The sequence below is a fragment of the Notamacropus eugenii genome, chromosome 6 (assembly GCF_028372415.1).
Source record: "Notamacropus eugenii isolate mMacEug1 chromosome 6, mMacEug1.pri_v2, whole genome shotgun sequence".
NCBI classification, from domain to species: domain Eukaryota; kingdom Metazoa; phylum Chordata; class Mammalia; order Diprotodontia; family Macropodidae; genus Notamacropus; species Notamacropus eugenii.
In genome coordinates, this window is record NC_092877.1 from 36,852,060 (window position 1) to 36,865,453 (window position 13,394).

At 39.9% G+C, this 13,394-nt stretch overlaps 1 protein-coding gene across 4 annotated transcripts in view; it reads left to right on the forward strand.

The window, feature by feature from the left end:
- The window catches only part of TRIM66 (tripartite motif containing 66), a 103,934-nt gene that overhangs the window by 71,086 nt on the left and 19,454 nt on the right, over positions 1-13,394 (forward strand). For all 4 annotated transcript variants that reach the window (XM_072619495.1, XM_072619494.1, XM_072619497.1 and 1 more), the window contains 2 exons: positions 11,803-12,072; positions 12,340-12,565. In XM_072619495.1, coding sequence (XP_072475596.1) covers positions 11,803-12,072; positions 12,340-12,565 — 496 coding nt within the window. The remainder of the gene's footprint in view (positions 1-11,802; positions 12,073-12,339; positions 12,566-13,394) is intronic.

Below are 13,394 nucleotides of genomic sequence, written 5' to 3' on the forward strand. Positions count from 1 at the left end.
TGTTCAAAGAACAGCAAGGAGGTCAATGTCATTGGATCACAGAGTTCCTGGTTAGATACCCTGTCCTAATTCATTTCCACCATTTATTAACAAATCATCTAATTTCTGTTTTGCTTTGGTCTTTGTGCTTAATGTGGCTAAGTATTTTCTGATCCTCACAACAACCCTCTGAGGTAGGGGTTATTATTGTTCTCATTTTATAGATGGGAAAACTGAGGCCAAGGAATTAAGTGACTTTCCAAGGGGCACATAGCTAATAAGTATCTGAGGTAGAGTTGGAACTGAGGTTATCCTGACTCCAGATCCAACACTCTGCACCATGGTGCCACTTGGGCTACCTGTGGGACTGATGAAAGATGGCAGAGCTGATTTGACAATTAGTGGGTACAGATTATGGAGCCACTTACATCATGTGGTTGGAGAAGTAGTGCAAGGTGCCACCTGCCTGCCCCAGGAATAACATCATCCTGCTGAGTACAACCCTTTTTTTCCCCACAGAATTAGCAAATTGTAGGGCTGAAAGGGACTTTAGAGAGATCTTCTGGTTAAATTTCCCATTAAACAGATGACAAAACTTAAGTGCAGAGAAATTAAGTGACTTGTCCAAAGGAATCTAAGTAGGAAGCAGCAGACCTGGCATCCTAAATTCATTTTTCTAACAGTCATTTTTGTGTGGTGGTGGTGATGATGGCAGGGCATAGATGACAGAGATAGGAGGATTTTCTCCAGAAGACAATTTGTTAAAGTATATATAGGTTACCTTAGGAAAGGTTCTTTCAGCCCTTCTTTTGAACTGGGATTAGATAAATTTAGTAGCTATAGGATTATATTGAATGCCAGATCCCTGGACACAGATCTCTGGGCAGCTAGGAGGTGACAGTGAAGCTATTGATCAGGGAGAGAAGGCCTCAAGATTGTGCTACACCTGAGGTGGTGTAATTAGAGAAACAAGCTTTGTTAAGGTCCGACCTTTGTTATAGAGTTTAATTTAGAGCACATCTTCATGTTGGATAACTTCCATCCCATAAGCTCTAAATCTCAAAATAGGTATTAAATGTGTGTTGTGTCAGGCCGTGTGACCAGATAGTATGAGCACAGTGTCAGAAATGCTCCACTGTGTAGTGTGAAGGTACTAACCTAGTACCAAAGAGATTTGTGTATAGAGTGTCTCCTGTATCCATGAACTAATTCATAGTTCCAGAGATACTGAGGACTCTTTTTGGTATAAAGAACAGGTGAGATACCTTTCTCTGATAAGGGTCCTTGACCCACAGGACAAAAAGAGCTATCATTTGAGGGCTGTAACATTCACTCATTTATGCTACGGACACTTATTAAGCACCTACTAGTTGAAGAGCATTGTGTCAACCATGGAAATAGGTATAAAATTTAGATATTATGGAAGTCCTGTGCTCATGGAGGTGACATTCTGTTAAGGGGATAAGACACAAATAGAGATCACTACATTCCATCATACTTCATGTCAAGAGAAGTCTGTGTGGAATCTGAGGGGAAGATTATTATCAACAAAGAGGGAAAGTTTTACAAAGAAGGTGGCATTTCAATATATGAATAGAGATGGATCAGGTAGAGAGGAGGGGGAAGCCTTTCCATGGAGTGAACAGTGTGAGCACGAACACAAAACTGGTAAACTGAAGGGCATGTTCTAGGGAGCACTTTGTACTTGACTCCAACACTTCAAAAATGTGTGGTTTTGCCAACGTGGTATTCCCATTATCAGTACAATTACAACTCTTTTTCATGCCTTAGTAGATATCCTTTATGAGTTTCTGTGACCACAAAAAGTTTATTACCCTTTTAATCAATTTATCAAGTATTTATTAAGCACCTATTATGTGCTAGGTACTATACTAAATACTTGGGATACAAAAAGAGGCAATGAGTTTCTTCAAATTTTTCTAAACTGTTCCTTTGACAAACTACATATCCTTATATTCATTAAAAGTCTGGGAATGATAATTCCCAATCTTTTCTCCCAAATTTTAACATAAAAAAATTTCGAAGAAATCCTGTAGGACAATAGCAGTAATACTACTAGTAGAAATAAACAACTTCTTTAAAGCCCAATCTATTTTTCAAGTTGAAGGTGCAAGGGATAACAAAGTAAGAAAATTCCAGCAGGGATAACATAAAGCAGGGCTCTGTGACCCCTAAGGTAGTGCTGAAGATCTGGCTAAAACCCTGAAATGCTGGCCAGTTGGGTTCTGATGATACCATTGATTGGGTTAGCATCGCAGCAAGTGTGATGAAACTGTTCCTATGATTCTAAGACATAGCCAGGGTGGCATAACATTGTAGGCTAGCCCAACATGAAACTATCATGATGATCAGATTGACATGGAAAACAATGACGCAGGAGACTCTTCTTCTTGTTCTGGCATCACAAGAAGACAAGACAAATCAGGATAAATTAAAAATATCAATATCCAACCTCCTGGAAATGCTTCAGTTTAGTTGGCACTGACTGCTAAAGTGGCAAATCATGCATGCATACTTACATAATGAACTAAAGAGATGAATACTTTCATTATGCACAAGTATTATATAATAACAGAAATTAGAACCATCTCACCAGTTATGGGCAAGTGTTTCATACAGATTCCTCTCAATGGTACTCTCAACTCTAGTCAAATCACAGCGTACTGCCGGCCAGTTACAAAAAATAATTTCATCCCTAAGTCTAGACTAAGCAAAGTAAGGGAAGAAATTGAGGAGCTGCTAAAATCTGAAGAAAGAAAAGGTCAAAGGCTTGAGACTTGAAAATCGTCACTTACTGCGATCTCTAGAGAAGTTGTTTTTCCTAACAAGAAAACAGAGGACAAAATCAGCACTGTTATCTCAAATAGTAATGATATGAAAAAAATCTAGTACTTGTTATAGTCATTCTAAATTTGCATCTGAAAGTATCAAAATATGTCAGGGTTTGCCCACAAATGTTTTTGGCAGACAATGTCATAGCAGGACCCAGAGAAGGAAAGGTGGCACTAGTAAGGAATACTCATAAGGGTAGGTTTCAAATACCACTGTGGCAGAGAGACTTAAGAGAGCAATTGAAGATATTAGGAAGAACCTTAGAAGTATAAGGGAACTGGTTTCTGACCAACCCCTAGTCCAAGTTTAAGATATAATCACAGAAAAAAGGGAGCTATATTGCAAAGTTAATTGTAAAGCTGTGTCTGTGCCCTGCATATCCCTTACAAAATCTGAAAATAGTTTTCCTTGATTGAACTATAAGGGACAATGCTATTGATCGAGTGAAGATTGACCATGTCCTTAATGGCACCTGAGGTAGTTATCAGCTCTCTGGGACACCCAACCTGTGAGTATGAGCGGGAGAAAAGATGACATCAATATCCAGCTAGCATATGCAGTAGAAAATTTGAATGCCATGTTGTTCAATAGAAAGAAACATAGAAAAGAATCTGGAGAACAAAAGCATATCAAGAAGTCTATTCCCCTAATCAGCCATTGAAAGTAAAAATTAAAACTTTAATATTACATAAGTTACCTCAGCTCAGAGAACAGAATAAACAATTCAACATCAAAGAGACTCAAGAAGTAAAAACATCAGAAGAGAGAACCCCTAAAGAATTAATCAGTAATCAACAAGTTCCTACTATGTGCCATAGGGTACAAATACAAAGAATGAAACTGATCGTTACAAGAAGTTTGCATTCTAATAGAGGAAGCACCAAGTACAAATCAAATATTGAAATCATAAATATAAAGATAATAGACACAAATAGTATTTATAATAAAGTAGTTAAAATTTATAATAAAGCTAAAATTATAATAAAGTATATTAAAATTATAATACAATTTATATTTTAAAATAAAAATACAATTTTAATAGTTATAATCTAGAATAAATTTATAATGAAGTTAAAAACAAGGTAGTATAAGAGGGAGAGCACTACCAGTTAGGGGATCAGGAAAGAGTTCATCAAGCAGAAAAAGGTGCCTAAGCTGCAAATTAAAAGAAAAGAGCTGTGAGAGAGTATTTTCCAAGTATGAGGTAGAGTCAATGCAAAGGCAGAGATGGAACATGGAGTATCATGTGTGAGGAACTGAAATAAAGCCAGTTTGGCTGGAGATCACAAACAGGAGGGGAGAGTAATATCCAATGAAACTGGAAAGATACACAACACTGGCCTGATTGTGTAGGGCTCGTATTTGACCCTTGTGCGATAGATAGGAAGCCATTGGAATTGATTGAGTAGGGGAGCCACACAGTCAGATCTATTTGTAAGTAATTTTCTACTTTGCCAGCAGTGAGTAGCGAGAGCCTTGAGGTAGGGAGACCTTTGCAATAGTCTAGGTAAGAGGTGATGAGGGTCTGAATTAAGGTGGTAGCTGTATGAATAGAAGGAAGAGGTTGAAAGGAAGAGATGCCACACTAAAGGTAGAAATAGCAAGCACTGAAAGATGGGGAGTGAGGGAAAGAGTGAGGAGTCCAGGATGATTCCAAGATTACAAGCCTAGGTTACTAGAAGTGTGGTGTTATCTTCAACAGAAATAGGGACATTGGGAAGATTTCTGGTTATCTAAATGATCATGAGAAATCCCAGCACAAAAAATGCAAGTTAGTTTAAATGAGAAACAGAAAACTTACATCTTTACTGAATGATACATGGTATTGTTGATAGATATGGCTGAAATTCTAGCTTCTCAGTAAAACTAGAAGGTGGCAGAACCAGATAAGACCCATAAATAGTAGCTCAAAAGCTTCACAGTGGTACGTGAATTATTGGCAAAAAGCTTTATCACCTTCCTCTCATACATAAACTTGATCCTACATTTTAATAGAAGGCATCATACATCTACTACCAAAAGATGAAAACACTTGGTGACCTTTGCCAATATAGGCCAGTTACACTTTCCACAAAACATTCATAGCTCATATCATTAAAAACTCTATAAATATAAGAAAACAATATATTATCTGAGTAGCAAAAAGTTCTAGCACTATAAAAATCAACATCATTTTAGTAATTATTGACTGAACAAATTGTCCAAAGTGCAAAAACAGTTATATAGTCTTTAATGATTATAATAAAACCTTTGACTCAGTTTCAAATTCAAAGCTTATTTTTATACTGTAAATATCTAAAATAAATCCAAATATAGTGAGAATACTAGAGTATTTGATGCCCATATAGAAAACTTAAAAAAACCCCATACTACCAATACAGTAAGGCCAAGAACAGTTAACATACTATATAACATTTTTAGGGGTGACTGTTTAAAGCCATTATGGTTTTGCTTAGCCTCAATTCCATGATCATTTTTCCTAAATGGAACTAAATATGACTAAATATGATTAAAGAAGGCAGCATGTGTAGATTTTATTAAACAAGACACTATTAATCACTTGATGTATGTCAAGCATTATATGACTTCAGCATGTCTTTTAGACTTGATAAATATACAATTCTTACTGTATATGAAAGACTCGAATCTAGAGGTCTCATTGAATCAATGGATAAAGGCAATACATACAGATGCTTCCTCGAGGCAAGACACATTTACCATAAAGATATTAAATAGTCTTATGAATGATAATATTGAGACTGACATCCTGAAATCAAAGTTGAATGGGAAGAATAATTTTAAAGCAATTAACATCACATAATACCAAGCTTAATATATACTTTAAGAATTGTAAAATGGACCATAATAGATTTGGGAAGCATCTCAACAAATATCTGTATAATATTAAAGGAACATAGGGTTTATCAAAAACCTTAAGGCAACTATGGAGATATTATCACTTCCTCACAAAAAAGGAGGAAGAGAACTGGCAGAAAGTCCTGGAGCAAATGATAAATAGGTAAAATACCTACAGAAATACTTTTGGAACAAGTAGATATCACTGAATAACAATAAAGGCTGATAATGGAAACATGACTGAATTTGTCAAATATAACCAAAAGTGGTTTATCTTTGGAGTCTAAGGAAAGTCCATAGAATGTAATAAGAATGCAATAAGAATGCAGGGGCATGTGCGTATCCTACTTAAATTCATTTGTCACCAGCTGCTCTGCTTGCTTTCCTCTCCATTACTGTCTTCAGCATGACCCATTCAATGAGACCCTCCTCTGGTGTATCGTCCTTTTTTTAGCTTCTTTTGTGTATTGTCTTCCCCCAGTAGACCATAAGCTTCTTTAGGGCTGGGACTACATTTTTGCCTTTCTTTGTATCCCCACTGCTTTGCACAGTGCCTGGTATACAACAAGCACTTAATAAATGTTTATTGACTATTTTTGGCTAAATTCGGCCAACAGTATGTTAACAAAGAAACACTGAAAAAAAGGCAGATTTGTTTGTAGAAATGGTGAGGTTCATGATGACAATTTGAAATGTGGACATCATCACCAGATTTGTAGATTTACCCTTAAGGAGCCAGACTTAGTTATCAATGTAGATCATGCAAAGAAGCAGTAGAAACAGTGCAACACATCAGCCTAAGCTGTAAGCATTTAACGCCTACTGAATATTTAGCAAGCTATGACCTCATGGCTGGAATTATACATTAGAAGCTTCCTCTCTTTCATGGACTGATAGATGCCAATTCCCCATACTATAAGTACAGATCTCAAAATATCCTGAAGCACTTTCATAAATTTTACTCAAACAAGACCGTTATCACAATCAATCAATTTGCTAACAAGCATTTACTAAGCATTTATTATGTGTCAGGCCCTGTGCTAAGCTCTGGGGATGCTAAGACAAAAGTCAAAGTCCCCAACTTTAACAGGCTTGTAGTCTAATGGAAGAGACATGTACATATTTAATTATATACATGATAACACAAAATGAATACAATAGTTTTGGGAGACAGTGATCTAGCAGCTGGTGGGATCAGGTGGGGCTTCATGTAGACAGAGTGATACTTGGGCTTAGTCTTAATGGAGACCAGAAATTCCTAGATGTGAGGCAAGGAGGGAATGTGTTCCAGGCATGCAGGATAGACAGTCCAAAGACTGGGAGATGGAGAGTTGTGTGTGGAACAGGCTACCATATCTAGATCATAGAGAGTGAGGAACTGACTAATACGCAGGAAGACTGGAATGGTAGGAAAGGGATTTAAATGTCAAACAGAGTTTTTTATATCTAAACCAAGAGTCAATAGGAACCAGTAGAGTTTCTTAGGAAGGGCTATAACATGGTCAGACTCTGCTTTAGAAACTGGGTGACTGGAAGGATGGTGGGAGTAATAAAGAACTTCAGAAGATAGGTGGGTTGGGGGAGGGGGACAGAGGATAACGAGTTCTTTTTGGAACACATTGAGTTTGAGATAATTATGGGACACCCATCTGAAAATGTCCAAATGTGAGTTTATAATCTAGGAAGAGATATGAGATTAAGGATGAACATATATATATGTATATATATATGTATATATGTGTGTGTATGTACGTATCTATCTATCTGTCTATCTATCTATCTAGGAATCAAATTTATAGAGATGGTGACTGAACCCATGAGATCAGATGAGGTCACCAATAGGGAAAATATAGAGAGGAAAGAGAAAAGGTCCTAGAGCAGACCTTTGGGGCACACCAAAGTGAGCATGACATGGATGATGAATCAGCAAAGGAGACTGAGAAGGAATAGTTCAGATAGATAGAAGTTGTTCAGTCATTTTTCAGTTGTGTCTAACTTCCTGATTCTTTTTGGGGGTTTCTTAGCAAATATTCTGGGGAGGTTTGCCATTTCTTCCTCCAGTTCATTTTACAGATGAGAAAATGGAGGCAAAGAGAATAAAATAACTTGCCCAGGTTCACACAGTTAGGAAGTGTCTGAGACCAGATTTTTAACTTCTGGAGATAAGTACTCCTGACTCCAAGCCTGGCACTCTATCCACTATGCTACCTAGCTGCCCAGTAAAAAGATCATCTTAATGAAATGAGATAACAGTTCGTACTGGATCCAGTTGGCCTGCTTCTAAGACTTCCTCCACTTCCAGTCATCAGCCTGTGAGTAGACTAAAAAGAGGTAGAGAGGTGTCGTAAGTCAGCTGGGAGGTAGCAAGGTGTGAGTGTTGAAGGGTTCAAGATTTTATAGAGTTGTGTAGTTCACTAAGTGGTAGATATTGGGAAAGAAGGCCAGTCGCTTAGGAAGGTTAGAGAGACTAGGTCATGGAGAAGAAAAAGACTAGATTTGGGAACAATAAGCCACAGGGGGAGATAGAACGATAGGAGATTGTGGTCAGATAGAGGAAGTCCAGAATCCTTGATTGTGGGAATGGAGCATCTGTGGGGGATTGCAGATCACTGGCCTGACCATCTCTGTGAGGTGCAGGAGCTTCTGCTCATTGAAGTTGAACAGACTGAGGAACTGGGAGGTTAGGGTATTTGAAGGAATGTCAATGTACATGTTGTCTCTTATGAGGCAGGATTTTGGGTGGAGAGCAATACTGTGAACAAGGCACAAAACTCATTGAGGAAGGACAGAGAATGTTTTGGAGCTTGGTAAATAATAGCCATCAATGGGAGTTAAGGAGTAAGCCAGTGAGTCAGGGAGTATGAGAAGAGGTACAGTCAGTGTACTGGAAATGAAAACCTGGGATGTCATGTCATCAGGGAGGAGCTGAGTCCTAGTGAGAGCCAGAAGATGGAAGGAGCTTGAGAAGAAGAGATCTAAAATGTAGAGAAGTTTTATAATTGTAGATGTGGGTATTGCACAGGGCATAGTGGAAGGGGCGGGCTGGTAGAGTGGGACACCGGAGGAGGAGGATCAGATCAGGAGTGAGAAGTTGCTTGGGATGAGAAAGCAAGCAGCTGGGGTTGGGTAAAAGGCATCAGTAGACCAGTGTTCAGCATCATCGGGATGGGGAGAATAAGAAAGGGTGAGAATTTGCTAACTTGGGGGACTAGTATAGGCAGAATATCAGTAGATGGGAAGAGCTCCTCTGATGAAGGCAAGTGAGTATCACATTCTCTGTTTGGGTCACAGACCAGAGTATTACTACAGTTGCTCAGATGTAACATCTATAAAACCTTTACAACAGTATTCTTAATAGAGGTTGCCATCTGAAATATGCATTATATCCAAGCTACCTGCAATTGTGGTAATACTCTGGTTTGTTAATTTTAAAAACCTCCATCTTTATCTGAAAAATAGTAAACTATGTTTGAAGCATGTTATTTATTTATGCTACATAGATTCCCAGATTCCCTTGTAATAACCCTGTCAGAACTCCTCCTGCCAAAGACTAGGAACCCACCAACTAGAAGAAGAACTTAAGATCGTAGGTAAAGATCTAGAAGGTACCTTAGAGATCATCTAGCCCAAGTCATTATTTTCCATTTGTAAACTGTGGCCCAGAGAAGGCTCTAACAGAATCATACAAGGAATAAAAGTAGCAAGCCTGGAATTTGACCTTGGGTCCTCTGCTGCCAAAGTCAGCCCTTTTGACTGCTCCTATGCTGCCCTACTACCTTTACCATTTTGAATAGATCCTCATGGGATACTTGGGCAAGAATTCCACAGGATTAGAAGATGTAGATGGTTGTCCTTTATACTAGCAGAGGCAACACCAATTAAAGGGAGGTCACAAATCCACCAGAGTAGCCATAGAATATCCAATTAAGTAAGACAGAAGGACAGGTGGACAAAAGATAGGATGAGAAGAGGGGGCAATACAGAAAGCAAAAAAGAGAAAGAAACATGAGTGTGCATGCGTGTGCATGTGTGCATGTGTGTGTGCATATGTGTGTGTGTGTGTGTGTGTGTGTGAGAGAGAGAGAGAGAGAGAGAGAGAGAGAGAGAGAGAGAGAGAGAGAGAGAGAGAGAGAGAGAGAGAGAGATTTGAATAAGTGCACAAGGAAGGCTTCCAGTGGGCTGGGGCTTTCTTCTATGGGGCAGAACTCCAGACAACCATTGTAGCTATGACCTTGGTGGAGGGGAGCTCAGAGGAAGAAAACTACTAACTACATGACCTTGGGCAAATCCCTGAACAACGTGAGAACAACGGACTTGGATTCAGAAGAGTAAAGTTCAGGTTCGAGCTGTGACATCTGTTGGCTGTGTGACCTTGGACCTCGTAGGATCAGAGACTGGGAGGCACTTCAGAGACCATCTGCTTTGTTCCCTTCCCTCATTTTACCTGTGAAGCTGAGGTTCAGGGAATGAATGGAGGGAAAAAGTATTTATTAAGCATTAATTATGTGTTGGGCACTGTGCAAAGGACTGGGAATATAAATATAGAAGAAAAAATAACCTTTGTACTCAAGAAGTTAACATTCTTTTTTCCTCCCAATTTTTGAACATTTTTATTTAAAGTTCCTCTCTCCACTCCCCGCTCCCTGAGAATGGTAAGAATCAGACATAGGTTATACATATGCAATTATGTAAAACATTTCCATATTAGTAATTTTGCAAGAGAAGACTTGAATAAAAGAAAAAGAATGAAAGAAAATGAAAAATAGCCTGCTTCAGTCTGTGTTCAATCAATATCTGTTTTTTCCCTGGAGGCAGATAGTTTGCTTCCTCATTAGCCCTTTGGGATTGTCTTAGATCTTTGTATTGCTGAGAAGAGCTAAGTCATTCTCAGTTACAATGTTCACCTGGTTCTGTTCACTTCACTTTGCATCAGTTCATGTAAGTTTTTCCAGCTTTTTCTGGTCATCCTGCTTATTTCTTTCTGGTTTTTTTTTTGGAGGGAGGAAGACAGGGCAATTGGGGTTAAATGACTTGCCCAAGGTCACACAGCCAGTAAGCGTGTTAGTTGTCTGAGGCTGAATTTGAACTCAGGTCCTCCTGACTCCAGGACCATTGCTCTACTTACTGCACCAGCTTGCTGCCCCCCTTACTTGCCATTTCTTACAGCACAATGATATTCCATCACAATCACATACCACAGCTTGGTTAGCCGTTCCACAATTGATGGGCATCCCTGTGATTTCCAGTTCTTAGACACCACAAAAAGAGCTGCAATAAATATTTTGTACAAATAGGTACTTTTCCCTTTCTTGGGGATGTCTTTGGGATATTGACCTAGCAGTGGTATTGCTGGATCAAAGGGCATACACAGCTTTATAATCTTTAGGGCATAGTTCCAAATTGCTCTCCAGAATGGCTGAATCAGTTCACCACTCCATCAACAATGCATTAGTGTCCCAGTTTTCCCACACCCCCTCCAATATGCAACATTTTCCTTTTTTTTGTCATATTAATCACTCTGATAGGTGGGAGGTGGTACCTCAGAGTTGTTTTAATTTGCATTTCTCTGATCAATAGTGATTTAGAGCAGGGAAGTTTATATTCTAATAGAGAAATACAGTACATACAGGGGAGTAAGAGCTGCTGTTTAGTGACAGAGATGGAAAGTGGAGTCATAAGGGTGCTTGACTGATATAGCCTTTCCAGGAATGGCAGTGTTGACTTGACTATCCCCAGAGCAAGAGGTATAAAGTAGAGTGAGTGGGAGAGTATATATGAGTTTCCATGGCAGGAAGATGGTCAAGCTTCAGAGTGGTGGGTCTGTGGCTATTTAGACCAGGTGTCACAGTCAAGAGTGCCAGGCTGCAGGACAAGAGCTGATGTGTCACATGTGAGGCAGAGGGCAGGATGATGGCAGGATGACCACAGCGTTAGTAATCAAATTTGAACTTTGATTCCCTTGGTGTTGGTTTTCTCGTGAACAGGAATGGCTAACTGGACTCATACTCCTTCCCAGGGCTTTTGTGAGGTTGGGTTTTGTAGCTGTAAATCCATACATAATGTGAACTTTTAGTATTCCTTTGGAAATTGACTCATATTTTATCTCCTTCCCAGCGCTCAGCCTCAGTGAGTATAATGGGCTTCTCCAACACACTGGAAATGGAACTATCATCTCCAAGAACAGGAAAGTCCATGGAGCCCCAGATCCAGAGTGTGACCAGCCTGACACCTAGCTCCTGCTCCCATAGCATGGGCCCTGCCCCTGACACACAGCAAGAAACAGTGCCCAGTTACAGTCCAGCAGTCACCTGGGTCCTGCACCCTGGGGATGGAGCCAGCCACTTGTCTTTGGGAGATGTTCTCTTGGGTAACGCACCATGCAAGGTGAGTCCCTCTGATATGTGAGCATGGGGATGGGGAGCCTATAGAAATGCTATGCCTCAGTTTCCCCATTTGTTAAGTTTAGGGGTTGGGCTGGAGGATATTTGAGGGCCCTTCTGATTCTGTTAGTCTGTGGTTCCATAACGTTGATTCTCTCTCTTGCTATGCTGGTCATCTCTCAAGATTTGTTCTAGCCCCAGGCTTAATGGTGCAAGGCTGACTAATGGTGCCATTTTCATTCTCTTTCTGTCTTCTTTCCTTTTGTTCAAGATGGAAAATGAAGATTCCAGGCCCATTAGTGACTCTCTGGGACACAACACAGCAGCTGCTTGCCCAAGTGCTCAGGAAGAATTAGTTCTTCCTTTACAAAAAATCCTGGAGGAACCGATTAATCTCTCAGTGAAGAAACCCCTGCATCTTGCCTCTCCCCCAGTGCCAGCTGTCAGTGCCTCTCCCCTGCCATCCACAACTGTGAAGCCTCTTTGGCACACAGAAGGTACAAGAGGAGTCCCCTTCCCTTCCTGGGGGCTCCAGTCCCCTTCCGAGCCCTTTGGGGCAGGCTCCCTCCTCTCTCTTGCCTCATAGTGCTGCTGAGTCCTTTAGGAAAACACATCAGAGGGGACAGGGTCAGCAGAGGCTTTAAATGATGATGATTCATATTTCTTTAATTACTTATGGATCCAAAGCCTTTACATATCTTATTTCACTCAGTACTTGTAAACAAACCTGTGAGATGGGAATCTATGTTCTACAGAGGAGGAAACTGAGGCTTAGACAGGGCAGGATTTGCTTGAAATCACATTGCTAGTAGTGGCAGATCTGGGAAAGAACCTAGGTACCCACTGTTCTTACCATAATGCCACCTTATATCTCTGGAAAGTAGGGGCCAAGTTATTGCTACATTAAAATGTGTGGAGAGAGTCTGCTACCTGCATAACACTGAAAGAAAATTATAGTAGGTAGAGAAACCTTTGGTCAGTTTCCTTATATCAGCCTCCTGATGCCATGAAAAATGGAGATGAGTCATCAGGTCTGTATTGAGAAGAATGTTTTCACACTAATTAGACTAATTTCAGGCCTTCCATCTAGGCCTGTTATCATAGTATCTTCCACAGTGAGCTCTGATCCCCAACTGGGTTTAGTTAGGATGTGGCTAGGTCTTTCTTAGTAGAGGTGAGAGACCCAATTAGTGTATAATACTCAGTCCAAGGAGGCTACTTTGGGACCTTTCCCAGGAGAGCACATCTGGATATTTTAGCCCTTTCAGCCTTTGAGGACCCAGTAATCCACCTGTTCTCTGGTTATTAGTGAGTCCTGAACTACCT